Source organism: Patagioenas fasciata, chromosome 6, assembly GCF_037038585.1.
Source record: "Patagioenas fasciata isolate bPatFas1 chromosome 6, bPatFas1.hap1, whole genome shotgun sequence".
NCBI lineage: Eukaryota > Metazoa > Chordata > Aves > Columbiformes > Columbidae > Patagioenas > Patagioenas fasciata.
The window spans coordinates 16,994,523-17,012,068 of NC_092525.1; the positions used below are offsets into that span (position 1 = coordinate 16,994,523).

The following is a 17,546-nucleotide window of genomic DNA, read 5'->3' on the forward strand; positions in this document are numbered from 1 at the left end:
ACATCGAATTGTCCAAAGGTTCCAGAAATTCACTTTTAGTTCATGTATCTGCATCTAAACAGGCTGGTGACCATCCTTCTAACAACGTAATTGATTAAAGGCTCAGTTGAAAACTCTGGACTTACATTAATTTCAGATAAATGGAGGAGGATATTCATGTTCTGTTCTTCATTTTCGGTAGGGTACAAAATTGCTGAGAGATCCCCTCTGCACTGCACATTCTTGTGTTACTCCATAAAGCTGCAAAGCTTTCACTGCCTTCCACTTTGAGAGGAATATGGAACACCCTATGTGACCTTAGTACTTCCAAAGAACCAGCTGGCTGGACCTTAATTCTAAGTCTCCCAACATCTTGTATTAATTCTGTCTTTGTGACAAAACACCTGTCCCAGTAGGAAAACGACACTGGAGTTTATGGGCCTGAACTGACTTATAAAATGAGGGTTTTGCTGTCTGGGCAACCACAGCAAACACAGAAATTGGTGATGTGTAGTTCAGGGAGAACAGATATGCTGCTCTTCCTCAACTGATGTACTTGCAACATGGTGACGAGTACTTTCTGTGTATCTAGAACACAAAAATAGTTCAACTCAAGATCTGTAAATTGGACCCTGACCATAACACATGAACACCAGAATAAATGAAATAGAACTTACCTTAACTTTCCCTGCATTTTCCTCCTCTTCCTTTTTTTCTTCGAATTCAAAGGCAACTGTCATACGTTGCTGTCTCTGTTCCTCCCATAAAGTAGGGTTAAAACTATCGCTGTCTGACTGGAAATCTACAGTTAAATTGCAAATAGCAACGCACAAGAACAAGTCATTAGTGTACTCAGCTGAAGATGGGAGATTATCTAAAAGACATGTTCTTAATCGATCCTGCAATCCTGGGTTATTGTTTTAAAACTGTTCAGGGTGGGGCAATGAGAGTAGGAACTCCTAAACCACTACAAACAGAGCTTACTATTAAAACTGAAATGAGGGCGATGGGAAGCAACAGGGTTTGGGGGCAGCTCTGGAGCTGAGGAGGGTACGTAGACTAACTGAACATCAGTACGTCAGACAGCAAACCCTGAACTCTGCTGTGAGCCTCCTGTCTGGGCTGCCCCTCAGTTCCAGAAGGACAGGGAACTGCTGGAGAGAGTCCAGTGCAGGGCAACAAAGATGATGAAGGGAGTGGAGCATCTCCCGTGTGAGGAAAGGCTGAGGGAGCTGGGGCCCTGGAGCTTGGAGAAAAGGAGGCTGAGGGGTGACCTCATTAATGGTTATCAATATGTGAAGGGTGAGTGTCATGAGGATGGAGCCAGGCTCTTCTTGGTGACAACCAATGATAGGACAAGGGGCAATGGGTGTAAACTGGAACACAGGAGGATCCACTTAAAGATGAAAATAAACTTCTTCACAGTGAGAGTGACAGAGCCTGGAACAGGCTGTGCAGGGAGGTTGTGGAGTCTCCTTCTCTGCAGACATTCAAACCCGCCTGGACACCTTCCTGTGTAACCTCATCTGGGTGTTCTTGCTCCGGATGATCTTTCTAGGCCCCTTCCAACCCCTGACATTCTGTGATTCTGTGTTTAGAAAAATGTAAATCTGATGGCTTGAAAATAATGGATTTGTGAACAGTATTCCTTTGTGTCTGACAAAATACGGACTGTTACGTGTGTGCCACCGGCTTTATGTGTCAGAAGAGACACACACAGAGCCACGGCTGCAACCCCTTCCTCTCCCTCCTGTGTTTCTCTTGGCTCTCTGACCGAGCACAGCTCCTGCCCCTGTGGGAGCTGCTGCTGCCGTTTTACCTTCATCGCTGCGGGGCTGCTGGGGAAACATGTAGTTGGTCAGTACTCGCTGCTTGGTTTCTGGGTGCGCCTCGGTCTGCAGCGGAATGAGAGCCTTGGACTGCACGGGGAGGAAAAACACAGAGCTGTTAGAGCCCGGGTGCTGGGACAGGGTTTTGGCAGCTGATAAATACAAAACACAACATTGATTACAGTTCTGTATGAAAATAACCTTCTCTGTGGACTAAAATTCCTCCTCTCCCATTCCTCAATTAGAAATTCCTACCAGGATCAACACAAAATATCAGGAATGCTGACTGATGTTCAGAGTCACACCAGCAAGGAAGCTGCAGGATCGGTGGAACAGACCTGCAACTGCACAGTCCAAACACCCACATTACGCTGTGATCTGGTTTAAGCCAGGGTTAGCAAGGAGTAAATTCACAATAGCTATTAGTCCATCTGAGAGTAAACCTGGTGCAAGATAACGGAGAATTTACATGGAGACTCTCTGAATATTCAGATGTCATTGCTGTGTTTTTCTTCAATTCAATATTTTTTATTATTGCTTCGCTCTAATGTAGCATCTAGGAGCGATTGTCATAGTTAGTATAATAGAAATTAATCTATGCTATGCCACAGAAAAGTCCGTACCAGTGGTGCCCAGCACACACCAGTGTGCACCCGTCAGCTGCGGGACCAGAGTCCCTGCGGCTTTTTCATGCAGGGAAAAGAATGGATTAATTTCCAGCAACATGATAATTGGCCCCTGAAGAATTATCCTCATCAGCTTCAGCTGAAGAGGTGTATTATCTGACCATGGGTATTATTGCAAAGTGAGAAAGAGAAGACTGAGATTTATTGAGATTATTAAAAACTGTTAGGTATGTTAAACATTTCTAACATTGTACAAATTGAGTTTTTCTCCTTTTAGAGTTAAACTATGAAAATGCAAAATTATTCTATCCACCAGCCCTGGAAAAGATCAAGACTTATTTTAGTGCTCTGAACTGTTAAATTTCTCAGTGTTCATGTTAGATAATTTAAAATAAAATTCTAAAGAATATATAGGAATGAAACCGAACACCTTCGAACAAGGAAAGGCATACTTCAGTTTGAAAGGAACTTAAATGAGAGTTTTCTCTGAAACAAGACTCAGAGTTCTTGTGCATCTTCTACATGTTTAAGCTCCTACTGACTTGATGGAGTTTCAGATCTGCAGGAATGGGAGTGTGGAGAGGAACAGGGAAAGCAAGACGACAAGAACAGAGGCACAGGTGGAGTAAAGGATGGGACAAACTCATCACAAGTTTGCTAACAAAGTCTTACCTCTTGGATTTCTATTTACAATATATTCTCCTGATACTTTTGGCCTTTAGTTACTACTTTTCTAAGGATATAGAAGCTTAGCTAGATTCAAGTCACAAATCCTGCAAAGGTGATCCTTCCCACTTAATAAACAACAGCCAGAGAATCTAAACCTTGGTATGAAAGTATAAACTGGGAGCAAACACTTCTAAAATTCTACTACACTCACATATTAAATCATGGGTTTCATTTACAGCTCTTGCTAAGACCCCTAGCTACTCAAGAAAATATGAATATTGAAAGTCATTACCTGGTTGTCAGAAAGCCACAAAGCTGCAAGTTCTTTAAGTTTAGTGAAAGTGAATGGTAAATTCTTCAGTCTGTAAATTATAATATTGGAACAACATGAGTCCTTCATTTTCACAACAGTTTATTTTAAAGTTTTGTATGTAGCATGTTTATCTTGATCATACTGAAATTGCTATAGTTTCATATCTTTATTTTCTCCCACTTTTTACTAAAACATAATATTTTACTAAGGGCATTCCACATTAACAGTGACATTTGGAATCTAAAACTACTGACATCATAACCTAAAGATACTACGGAGATACTGGTATTTTGCCTTAGCTATAGTGTAACCAGAGTTACAGCTTGTAACACAGAAAACTGAAAAAATATTTGTCCCAGGAAGACTTACAGGAACAACCTAACAGTTTCCAGTGAGGCTAATGGAAAGCTTTTTATCGGACATACAAATTTGGAACAGAAATACTCTAACGCTATTGAAAATTCATCTTTGCAGAAATGTTAAAAAATATTAAAATAACATAAATATTCATAGTGAACCTGAGTGACAAAATTAAATGAAACAGGAAAAAAACAGCATCTTCATTATACATGTAAACACATTTCCTAAAAGTGACCTGCACGTGGGAGTGAGGAAATGATGAGCAGAAACTTGTGGCACCTTCATTCATGTTTTTCCCACTAATGTACCAACACAAGAGGGTGTCCTAACCACACACCGCTGTTCTCCATCTCTGTTACAGGAGGTTGAGAAGCTGGGGGACCACAGGAAGAAATGGACCCACCAAAGGACTGTCCACAAAGGCAAAAGCCAAATGTGGTTTAACAACAAGAAAAGAGGAAACCCCCTTTTCCTGAGAGTCACAACCCCATCCTGTGCCAAGGAAGGCTTAGGGATGGGTTCACCCGCATGTTGATGAGGATGATCCCCTGCCCTCCACCAGCAAATAACCAACACCCCCCGACAGTCTTTTAGATATCAAAAATCTGTATTTCTGGGAGATCAGCACCCCACAAGCTTTTGGACCATTGCCTCTGTGCAGCACTTCGAACACGTACCCATCATGGAATTGCTTGAGATGTATTTTTGCCACAAAGTCATTTCCATTAAAAACAGAGTTGCTTCAGAAAGCAATGTGTAATTACTGTAATTTTTAAGGATTTGAATAAGAAAATCTTATACTAAAAATGACTTCTCTATAAACATGAAATAACTTGATGTGAATGTATACATATACACATTGTGCTATGAGATACTCTCCAATTCAATCCCTGTATAGATTAGAGAGGTTTTACACATTTCCATGTTTAAACCTAGAATTAGTGCCATAAGAAAGTAAGGAGAGCCTAAACTACCCAAAATTTAATTTTCATTCCTGTCTTATCACAAAATGGATACGGCAGTGTGGAATAGTGCAGTACGTGACATTCTTTAAAAATCAAGGATACAAATTTAAAATTTAACGTAAAGATTCTTAAATAGTGTTTATCCAGATGTTTTATTCAGAGCTTTTTTTTTCTGTGTAGAAAGAGAAGAACTCTTACTTTTCAAGTCATACCTCTATCTGTTTACACTTTAGGATTCAGTACCTGTAACATAAGTTTGAAAACTCAAGAGGAGCCTTTGCAGGGGTTCCTGGTGATGTTTTCAATGCACTCAGGTTGGGAAATGTGTGTCAAAGGGAGAACAAAACTGGTAAGAGTGTTTCAGAACACATGTGTGTCAAGGGCATCTCCGACCTGATTTTCCATCTCCATGCTCAACCAAAACACAGAATTCTTTATTTTTAATTCTCTTTTGCCAATAAGCCTGGACACCTATTTTCAAACATCTTAAAGGTCTGATTTTAAGGAGTCTTTAATAAGAAAAAATATCCAATTAGAGATCCAAGAACAGAAGCACCCAGAATCATTACCAGTTTTTGAAAATTTTCAGCCAAGATAAGCCTTGGCCTCTTTTTCTAATTGTCATTTATTTTTGCAAGTTTAAAACTGCTTTGTAAATTGTGCCCTGCATGAACATTTCTCCCTCACCCATACTAACAATGCACGTGCAAACACTGATTTTATGAACAACCAAATTACCAATGATTTTGCATTATACCCACTTTCAAAACAAGGCCCATGATAAGTGTCACTTACATTATATTTAAGTATGAAAGGTTAATACAGAAATGTTCATCTAGCTTCACCAGTCAAATCAATGCCATGCTGCAGCTACCAAGGATCACAGACCCTCATTCTGCATGGATGTCAATTGACACCTTTCTCCATACTACAGGCCAGGCAGGTGTAAATCAGCATCACTGCTGGTTTCAAAGAACTGACTCACATCATCCTCAATAAAGGACTTGGCCTCCTCTGAAGAGAAAACTGTTCATCAGTACTTGAAAAAAGTGATTAATCTGCGCTGCTTCCATAGCTCTAATACCTGGCTGCAATCAGACACCAGCACACGGAATGGAAAGTTGATAGCTGTGCTGTTCAACAGCCTGTCTTTTACGCTTAAATGCTGAAACTTCTCACTAGACAGTTTGGAAAAATACATTTGTAATTGTTTTCCTAAATCTGAGGGAAAACATATTCACAACACTACATGAAACTGTATGGGTGCACAGACAGCCAATAAAGAAGATGGCCAAATTAAATTAACTATGCTGTTTCAAAATGACTTATTCTTACTGTGGATGGTGCTTGACTCAGCCTGAATAAAACCCCATTTGCACGAGGCCGTTTCTCTGCTGGAAGGTGCTGGTTGTTGCTGGGAGCAGCACTAATATCAGAAATACAGCCCTGCATCCACCTGCACCAGAGACACCAAGGCCAGGGAAAACAGCATCTCTGAACTTTCAGAACAATTACACCCCTACTAACGCTTTCTTGCACGAACAACAGCTTCATTCCTGTGCAATTTTTAATCACTAATAACTTCAATTTGCAATCTCTTCAACTGATTTGTAAAAAGAGCTGAAAATGTGATAGCCAAATTAAAGAAATCTCTTAGTGCTATAGAGATTGTCTGTAGTCATATTAATTAGGTTAAATTACACCTAAAGTCATGTGTGCCGTTGGTAAGCATGAAAGTTTAAAAGTTAGTAACAAGAATATTCCTTGGAAGGTAAACCCTGAAGCACCAACTGATTTTTTCAAGAAAAAAAAAACATAGTAATAGCTTGGATATGTTCTCTTTATAGTGTTTCATTTTCACATAGAAAATGTTTTCTGATGAGAAAAAAAAAGATATTTCCCCTGAAGTTCCTCAGGTGAATAAAACCAATCTAAATCACTACCTGCACACTTTTTGAAATGACAGCCCTAAACATTAACTTAGACTTGACAGCCTCAGAGAAGCTCCATGTCAGGGTGTTACCTCACTCTGGAATGAGGCTTTAGAATAATTCCTTCCATTATTAATCCTAGATTACATCTTTTGCACACTTTGCTAAGTTCTTAAGAGCTAAATACAAGTAAGCTAATGAATATTATTAATGGAACACAAGAAAAGCAAAGAGAGCGTCATTGATACTGTTTAAATATAAAAAAAAAAATCAGATGTCCATATTTGAGGGGTCTTAAGGGGCAAAGCTATTCTTTGCTTTTATTGTTAGCCCCCTGAAAGACATAATTTTAACTTTCTTGGCAATAATTGTTTTTCTCACAGTTTCGTAAAATAACCCACTACATACTTGCACCAGGTACTAAATTTTGGGTTTGTTATGCCCTAAGTAAGCAAGCTCAGAGTATGGGAAGGGTTTCCACTGGTTATTAGTCTGAGTAATACAAAGACCTAGGGAAATACTTTCCAGATTCATTGATGCGTAACCCAAACATGAAAACGTCACGTCAAAACATGCTGAAAATTAATCATAACAAGTCGCATTATAATTCAGTCGGTCAAGCCCAGAGATAGTTGCTGTTTGTGACAGTTCTCCAAGGTAACTCTCAGAAAATTGATAATGATAAGGTTTTCAGAGTGTGCAAGTTTACAATAACATGGTTCATGTTAACCCATCAACACACTGTTCACAAAACCACTTGTGGATAGATACGGCCAGAAGTAATTACCTCTTGGCAATGAGCAATATTGTATAATTAAATAACGAAAGAGAAAAAGAAAAGGTACACCAGGGAACAGCCTTTTTTTTTTAATGGATTGTGTAATCTTGGGATCTTTTTTCATCTCACTTCTGTGGGTGAGATTCAGAGCAGTAATTGAGTGCAAACACAAAAAGGTGATGATTCTTTCAGCTCTTCTTTAAGAACAATCTAAAACTAAAAGAAAGGTTACTTACCAGTAACCGATGCTCTTTGAGAAGTGTAGCCCAAATGTACATTCTAACAATTCTACCTCTCAATCACAGGACTCAGACCTGGAAGGACTCTGAGGAGAGAGGAGAAGCAGATGGAAGACAAATGTATATGTGGACTACACATTGTGAAGAACACCGGTTACTGGTAAGACATCTTTTTTTCTTTGAATGAATCCCACGTGCACTCTTACCAGTGACTGAATCCAGGCAGCCACCCCCAGGGACTCATTACGTGCTGGAGGCCTCAATATCTTTCATGCAAGTGTTAATTGCACAACTACTTCATCAAATGCCACACTGGTTGTTGAAGCACTGGAGACAGTGTTATGCCTGGCAAAGGAGAGGATGAACCTCCAGGTATCTGCATGGACATATCTGGAATCAAACCTGCCCTGACTGCAGAGGGTGAAGCCACCTAAGCTCTGGGCAGATGCACATTAACCCTCATCAGCCTCCACTTTTGCAACCTGATGGCAAGTCAGCATTCAACCCATCATTGCCTTTTATTGTGTAGAAACAACCTCGTACAGGCTGAAAAGCCTGTAACAGGGTTGAAGAGGTTTGGATCTGTAAAGAACAAAGAAGAGAGGACTCCCAGCTATGGATATGTGAAGTATATAGTCTTAGAGTGCATGGCATGGGAAAGAAAAGCTGGAGTCTAATTCCCTGGCTAAAATAGAATTCTACCATGAATATTTGAAGAAACTCCTGGAACTAAAACAACTTCTGGTCACTTAAGATCAGCAAGGTCCATCTTATGGAGGTTCCTATCTTATGATGAGGGCTTTCAGAAGACATGGAACAAGAGTGAAAGCCTGTAGCAGCTGAAACCATAGTGTTAAAAATATACTGGAGAGGGACCAAACACTAACCCACCATTGAGCAAAATGTGTCAGCTCACAAAAATTTGAGATTCCTGTTAGCCTGAGTGGCAAAGAGGTCTATGCCAGGTTTGCCTCCTTCCTGAAATGCATCCCATTAGGATTTTAGACCAAACTTCCCAAATGTTTCCGATTTTCATACACAGACAAGCTCCAGATGATGCAAGGGAGGGAGAGCTCCTATTTTCCTCTCTCCATGCCACATCACAGTTGTCCATCACTCCATGTGTGAGTGACCATTCAGAGAGCAGACTGCAGCTTTTCCATGCACTTTGGCAAGGCAAGTTCAAAGACACCGATATCCCTGTACTTTTCTTGCCTTGAGCCAGGTTACGCTCCCCATGCCATGAAGAACATGTCCAGAATGAACATTTTTGGTGGCCAAAGAGCATCTCAATAAACACTTGAGCAGCCCAACTAGGAGCAGAGAAAGTCACAGGGTTAAAGGCGTAAAAGGCTGACAGATACAGAAGTGCACCATTTACAGTCATAGTTGTAGACATTGGAGGCGAAATTTGGCATGTGGCAAAGTAGAAGGAGATGACCCTGAGGTGTCATTCCCTGGGATGAACCTGCAGTGGACAGATGTGCAACGGCAGACCGTGTTCCCTTTGTAAAACTACACATTTGTGATGATCAGCATGGACTGACAATCATGCTGACAGAGCTGGTTCCTCTGCAAGGAAAATACCGTGCAAAGATGCATGAGCAACTGGATACCCGCCAGAATGGACATGGAATCCCCTCTGGTGTCAGAAGGAGAAAGTCATAAAAGACTGACCAGATAAATTCTGAAAGAATATGAGACCATATGCACAGTCCATCCCCATTTGTTGTACAGTACAGGGATAACAGATGCTCTTCAGATTTGTGCAAAGCTTGGAGCTTTCAGGCCAAAAAGGCTGCACTAGCAGTTTTTGGTGTGAACGAGTCTTGGAACAGGTGGACCTACATCCCCAGAGCCCATCACCAACAGCACATGCACTGACCCTGTGGCTCTAGAATTGCCCTTCTGCTCTGCTTGTGCCTCTCTGTCTCTCGTTCCAACAGCTGGAAGGGCTATCGAGGGAAGGGCTGGTGTGCTCGACCTTCTCCTCTCTCATTTCTGTTGTGCTAACATGGAAAGGTTCCCAGCAAAAGGAGGAGCTCAAGTATACTCCTTATTAATGTGAACATGTGGACTCATTCAAAGAAAGAATGGATATTGCGTCAATGTTAATATGAACACGAAAATGGGAAAACAGATACGTAAAAAAAAATAAAAACCAAAATTCAACATTAGGATGGTATCTGAACTTTGTCCAAATTGTTTGGTGCCAAGACGTGGAAACCTCTTAGCTTCATTGAGGTCAGAAGTTCCATAACAAGAGCATTATCACAATGTCTCAGCAGGGCAACATTTAACCTCAGCTGGAACTGTTATCAACAAAGCAGGAAAAATTTACTCCCCAGGCCCTTCAAGAAAAGCACAAAAGACAATTTAACCAGGTTTGAAGGTTGAAGGTCTACAGTCTGAGTCAGTTCCTATCTCTCCTGGTCTAGATTGTGCTCTCCCACTAGTTCTACAATGCTTACAAGTCATTCTCCAGTATTTCAGGTTGACTTGAGAGAAGAGCTTCCCACCCCGAGCAGCAAAGGTCCCGTTCTCCTGCCCTCCTCACACCCGCTCTGGTGTCACCTTCACCTCCATCTGCCTCTGGGGTTTGCCAGACTCCATGGTGAGTAAAAGGACAGTAAGGAGTGTCAGAAAATGAACATTACAAGGAGAACAGTAACTTCTTCCCTATTCAGTGAGACAGATCAGCTCAGTGACACGTCCAGCAGAATGCAGGGGCCACCAGTCAGCAGGGCCGGGGCAGTGGGAAGGACAGCAATTGCAGATCCCACCCAAGGAACATCACATCATGGGGACGCTGGTCTCGTAATTACCTTCCTCCACAATGGAAATCCCAATTCTCTCTTATACCTGTGCAACTGGGGAAAAAGGCCAGTGGGGCAGGACCACTGTTGTGGTGGCATCCAGCAGTCAGGTCAGTAAACCTGGCCTGATCTGAGCACCTCTGACGCCTCCTCCTGCTCCACCCCTGTGATAGCGCTCATAATCAGTCATTACACATGAAGCCATGGGCCTGAAACCAGCAGCTGATCTGGCTGAAATGTAAAGGAAAAAAAAAAACACAGAGCCCAGTTTTCTATCTCCCCATCCCATGCCCACCCTGTGCCTCCTCCTGCCACTCCAGCTGGCTGGGCAGCGACAAGACAAACCAGCCACTGGAAACGTCCCTCTGAAAATTCACCGTATTCCCGACAGTCTTCTGCCGTCTGGGTTGCTGACGGACTCGGGAGCACCATACGCACGGACAGAACTGCAGGAGGATGGGACAGGAATGGGGATGCAGGGACAGGAACAGGGATGCAGGGACAGGAACACGGATGCAGGGACAGGAACAGGGATGCAGGGACAGTGAGAGGGGCTGGGCTGCCCACGTTGGGGTTTAAAGTGTTGCCTAAAATACAGTTTCAGGCTCTGGCTGTACAGATAAATGCACAAACGTAGGCTGCTGTGCCAACACACCGATGGGAGAGCTCCCCGTCCCTGGGAAAGCAGTGCCATTGAAACCCAAGACCAAGAGACACAAGGTTTGATGTTGGGACTTGGACATTTTCAATGCAAGTCAGAGTTAAGTTGTCATAACACAAAATTGCAGTGCGGAAAATCATCTAACAGAATTAGGCAGATAATTTTGAACAAACACATTACAGGGATTTCTACATTATTCCATTTTATGGTCAACCTTAATTTCAACAATGAAACCGCTGACAGTAAATCAGACATAGATGTGCAAAGTCCTTCCCCTAATTTTTAGTGCGCACGGATGATAATTACTGGAAACAAAACTGTAGTCACAGCCCATGTGTTGTACTACCAAGCAAACTTGTATTTCTGTTGTTATACTGAAAATTAACATATTCTTGGAACATACGTGTGTATAAATTTCACGGAAAAGATGCCTATGGCAGCACAGGGTAAGTATCAAGAAAGGCTCATTTTAAGCACTTTGTTTCTCAGAGGAACAGTCACATGCATAAGAACAGAAAAACCTGGTGTTTTTTGACAAAACTTTTGCTCTGCTGGGGGAAATAGAAAATTTTCTTTTGATGTCAATGGAGTCAGGATAACATAGATAACATGCTAGTGAGCTTGTGTTGAATGGTTTCCTATATATCAGCTTGTCATAATTTCTTAATCATTAAATATCACAAAGTTATATACAATTTTAAAGCCAAATATCAGGCTTTCACAGGGAAACAGCAGGAGATAAAAGAAGTAAACAGGTTTTAATCTATGAAAACACAGTGAGACCCAGATCTTGGCCTCATTCAAGTTTTTTTTTTTTGCACATCAGTGGAACTAAGACCAAACCATATAGGTTAAAAAAATAAATCCAGATTTTTTTTCCTTATAGTTTAAATAAGGTAATTCTAAATATAATTTTGATAGTTTTAAATATATTTTATATAAACGTATTTTACAAATATCTAAAAAGAACAGTTTAAAATGTTTTTTAAATAAATGCTTGTAATGAGTTAGAAAAAGAAGGTGAACTGTACCTGTTATCGCTCAGATTTAACACCCTCAGCTTCTGCATCTGACCAATTTCATCAGGAAGAAATTCCAGCTTGTTAGAGCGCAGAGACATCACTGTTACGTTTTTACAGCTTCCAATCTATAGGAATGAGAAAACCAAAGATGTTAGGACAGCTACTTTGATAACATTTATTATCACTAATTTAAGTTGGGAGGTAGACGAATTGTATTTTTACTATAGCTGACAAAAAGCAGAAAATACAGAATCTAAAGTCAGAAAATAACTCCCTCCCTCTGTCAGTAACACCAGGGAAATGCCCAGGGTTCCTTGCACTGCTCTTCTGAGTGATTCTCTCACCTTTACATGAATTTACTAATTTACTGGTTTTACTATGAGTATGTAAGAAAGATTTGGTCTTCCCCATCGTGCAGAAACAATTATTTTCAAGGATACTTTGTCAGAGTAGGGATGAAATCTTGGGCCTACCACAAACCATTTTAATCCGTAATTTGAAAACAGAATCAGGTTCTCACTTCTCTGGGCAGTTCGGGGAGGAAATTCTCATCCACAGCCAACGTCCTCAGGTTGTGCAGGTACCCAATGGTGGAGGGTAAGGACTCCAACTCGTTACAGCTGCAGTCAAATTCTTCTAATAAAGATAAACTGCAATTGTAAACACACTTGTCAGATGGCATAGAAGGGCTAGGTAACAAAAATTAACAATCTAAAACCTTTGAAAGTTTTAAAGCGTCACACTACCACAGACATCATGCCCTGAAGAGGGAACCTTTATTGCAGAGAAGTCTATAAAAATATGATTTTAGGAACTATCAGGAACGCTGTTAATCTATCTTATCCAGTAAGGCAGTTGAAGAGAGATCACTTAGTTTTTCAACATTATCATTCTTAATTTTTGTTGTAAGGAAGTATTCCCAGTACCTCAGACAGACAGTGACCAGGGCAATTCACATTAAGTTGAAGAATCAAACCAAAAACTTTAGAATCTCAACATACAAAGTCAGACAACAGGTAAAGAAAACCTGCAAGAGAGAGCAAGAGAAAGGGAAGCAAAAATTGCATCCAGGGCACACTCCAGCTGATGCATTTGGCATAATTTCTAATACAAATCAGTACTGAAAAAGGTGAACTCTGATCCAAAATCAGCAAAGTAACCTCAGCCTGTTGCAGTCAGATACAGATGTCGTAAAAGTGCTTCTCTTTCACACGTTGAGAAAGCTGGCTAGATTGTTGTCTTCTGTCAAATTATATTACATATATATTATGTACATGCACATACACATATACGTGTATATATATATATAAATATTCTGAAGAAACATCTACTGAATCTCTTAAAAAATGAGGCTGTTCATAAAACTCCTTGAAATGATTGCTGTACTGCCCTGTCCACGTAGCTCACGGAGTACAAGTTTTGTGACCCATTACAAATGCCCTAATTCCGTCCTTCTGCTGCCCCTTTTCGGCTCCACATGTACTGCCTTTATCTCTCCAGTGCTTTAATTAATAGTAAGGTTAAATGGCAAGCAATTATCTCTTCTTCAATGTTTGTCATCTCCTTGTCCACTGACGATGAGACTAGGTGTCCAGAGGATTGATTGCGTGCTTTTCCAAATGTTTTGGTAGAACTGATACGAAGCTAACCAGTGCTACCAACCTTGCTGCTTAGTCTTTGTATGAGTCACAGCTGCAGGACTGGACCTTCACTGTATATCTAACTTACCTTTATTCTTAATCAAAAAAAGGGCTTTCAAATTTTATGAAACACAAAACCAGAAACAGGTGTCCCTAACATGGAATTCTCAGAACTTTCCTCTAATTGCCATATTTCAGAAGACTGCAAAGCCAAAGTGAGTCACACTGCAATTAGTGAGAAGTTCATGGAATCTACCCAAAAGCTCTGCCAGGCTTTGACTATAGCTTTTCTTTAATACAAGCTTTGTATCCACCACAATTTATTTCAAACCAGATACAAAACCATTTCAGTAAAGGCAAAATTGGGTCACGTTTACCTACTTCATACAGAGTATGTGTTTGACAGAGCAAAGTCCAACTGGAAATTTAAATTAAATTGCAAGATGCACACATTCTTCCTGTTACTGATAACACAATCATAAAAGCCTGAAAACAGATAAGCTAATTCAGAACTACTATTTGTCCAATGGCAACTGGAAAATCTGATACTCAGAACTGTAACTGTGGAAGTTTCCCTAACAGTGAAGAATGGCTTTATCAGACAACAGGATTTTATTTGAAAGGTATTGTCTGGCACAGACATTCTCAGCTTCTTTCCTTCCAGGTGACATCAGTGGACAAGTGAAGATAGGGACAACGAAAACAACAAAGTCAGAGTGAAACTCTATTTTATCTCTGCAACCACCACAGTTTAAAAATATGCACTTCAGAAAGTCGTTTTTCATACGTTGTGCATGAAAGTAAGTTGAAAATACCAGCTATAATTCTGACAATGCTAATTTAGCTGAAATATCATTAACTGTACTGTCTTCTTGAGCTACATTCAGATCATTCTTGATAGATTTAAAGAAAGGTAGAAAAAAAACAGATATACACCTGCTGTTCAGTTTGGCACCTATTGCAATTAGGCAGTTCCCAGTACATGCGCTCGGGTACATGAGGAATATTTTTAGGCAGATTAGTAGCTATTGATGGAGAATGGAGACTGCCATGAAGAAAAGAGCAGTTCCAACCCATCTCAGCCCTATTTCATGCAGTCACAGCCCTTTTCTCCCAAAAGAAAGCTGCCAGAGCAGCCCAAATCCTGAGCAAGCTATACCCACCACTTGGCCAACAGCAGGCAAAAGGCATTTTGCAGACCCAGGAATACAGGAACCCACTGGTTTTATAAGGAATGTTTTATTAAGCTGGGTCTACCATGCACAGCACCCTGCAGGGTCAAACTCCAAATGCCCTTTGAACAGGATTGCCAAAAATGAGGGTGGTGGATCACCATTAGCAACATCGACTCAGCGCAGAAGTGCTCGGTGTCTCATCATGAAACCAGTTCCCTCCTCCACATCGCTAATCTTTGTGTGACAATAACATCCTCTGCAGCGGGCACTATGTTGATCACTCGGGAGAGAAAGACCCAGTAGGAAACTATCCAAATGGATGAGTCAGAGCAAGGAGGTTCATTGTGATATGGGAAACACTGCCCTCATTAAATGAAAGCACTTTGTTTAACAAGTGCAGCCAATCACTCAAAAATAATGTGATGATATTAGGTGATTAGCCCACTGCTCTGCATACACACTGTTCAGAGCAGCATCTTTAAAAACAGAATGAAGGCTCCATGACGAACAATAGTCAAAAATACTAGGTTAAAAAAAAAATAGGGTTCCCCTTCAATTTGAACAATTCAATAAATAAGAAAGCACCTTTGTGATAGGTTTTAAAAATTGGGCCCCAAAATTGTTAAAGATAACACTGGACGTTTTGTCAACCTTTTTGCAGTGTCCCAGTACAGCTTTGAGACTCATGAGCTTTCAGTGCTCATCGGAATTTATTGCTACACAATGTTTATAAGATTTCCCCTTTTGTGATTCATATAGCCGAATTTTAATACACTCCACGAATATCACACAAATCTAAAGCCACTACAAGAAGTACAGTACGGTAAGCCAAATGGAGCTTTCAGTTGTTACAGTTGTAATAGTTCACAAATCTGGATTTTTTTTTTTTTTTTTGACTGGCATACTAACAACTAATTTATTATTGAAATTATTACTATAAAATTGGTGCAGGAGTAGTAAAGCACTGGCTGTGCAGGTTAGAGATTATTTCATAGAATCATAGAATTGTTTAGGTTGGATAAAACCTTCAAGATCATTGAGTCCAACCATTAACCCAGCCCTGGCACTGACCCATGTCCCTGAGAACCTCATCTCTGTCTGTTCAACCCCTCCAAGGTTTCTTGTCCTGAGGGGAACCAAAACTGACGCCAGGATTCGAGGTTTGGCCTCCCCAGTGCTGAGTATTTCTATTCTAGAGACCTCACTGTACTATTACCATATTTGTGGACAAATCTGCATGATGCCTTCTAGACTTTAATTTTGGAAGCCTCAGAACAGCTCTGGCTTAAGAAAATGACTCCTAATGAAACAGTTTGTTGAGCTACAATCAGGTGAACAGACACCGAGAACACAGGCAGAGTCTGTGTGCTCACAGGTGCCCCACTCCCAAATGTATAAAACATTTCAGAAGTAAAATATGTAGAGGAAGAGGCATTCTACAGAAATATCAATGTTAAACATATGTTCTACTAACAAGAGATGTATAGTGTGAACCAATAGAAAGAATTGCCTCTTTCCATACCTGGGGACAGGCTTGTGCCCACCTTGAATTTTACAATAAATGGCAGATTTCATTTAGCAATAGGCTCCAGACACACAGTAATACAAGGCAGAATATTGCACTATTTTGATCATGTAATATCTGACAAAACAATGGCTAAAGGGCATCGTTAGTGCTTCTCATAATAAGATTACTTAGATGATACTTTCACATTTTGACATATACACCTATGAAATTGTCATGACTTTTTCATTTATGCTACTGCAATATGTTAAGAAATCTTCATATATATAAGGTTTACAGGCATTTTCTATTCAGCATCAAGTGCTGGCTGTTGCTATGGAAACAGACGTATTCCCTCAAATACTTCTACTCTTTGTGCTTTAATCATCTAAATTGCAAGTGATTCACACAGAGAAATATCTTTGTTCTTTTTCTTAGGAAATGTGATACATTTCATCTTCTTATCACTTACACTAGTATAAGTCCACAGAAGTAATAATTTTGCTCTGAATTTAAATGTTATAAGCTGGCTGTTAGGCACACATTTTGAAATTATTTTAAAATTCAGTACAACTTTGTCTTATTTTTTATTTTAAAAACCCCGCAGTCTGCAAGAAGAAGGGAAAACACTTCTTACTTAACATTGAAAGTCTTGAGACTTATACTCACTTTCCAATTGCATTGGGCAGAATCGTAAGCTGATTGTCATCGACTTTTAGAGTTGTGAGCCTTTTCAACAGTCCTATGAAACAGGTAAGGGAGAAGTAATACAAAAATAGTTCACATTCATCTTTTTGCTTCCTGTAATCTCACATATTCTTACAAACAATGATTTCTAACACTGAATCACTTTGACTTAGATTTCTAGAAGACATCTGTATATAGGACAGTACACAGAGACATTCTTGTTCCATTGAAAACATGTTTCATCAGTATGAAGCACCGATTAAATGTTAAGCTGGACTGTGAGCTGCAATATTAAGTGTATTTATGGAGTCTTGAAAAAAACTGTAAAAACCAGTATCCTAGGTGTGTAGGA

The 17,546-nt window shown here is 40.2% G+C and overlaps 1 protein-coding gene across 1 annotated transcript in view; it reads right to left on the reverse strand.

The window, feature by feature from the left end:
- LRRC7 (leucine rich repeat containing 7) overlaps positions 1-17,546 on the reverse strand; it is a 136,536-nt gene that overhangs the window by 32,429 nt on the left and 86,561 nt on the right. Inside the window, 6 exon segments of the mRNA XM_065842604.2 lie at positions 657-781; positions 1,799-1,898; positions 3,396-3,465; positions 12,198-12,313; positions 12,709-12,838; positions 17,177-17,249. Coding sequence (XP_065698676.2) covers positions 657-781; positions 1,799-1,898; positions 3,396-3,465; positions 12,198-12,313; positions 12,709-12,838; positions 17,177-17,249 — 614 coding nt within the window.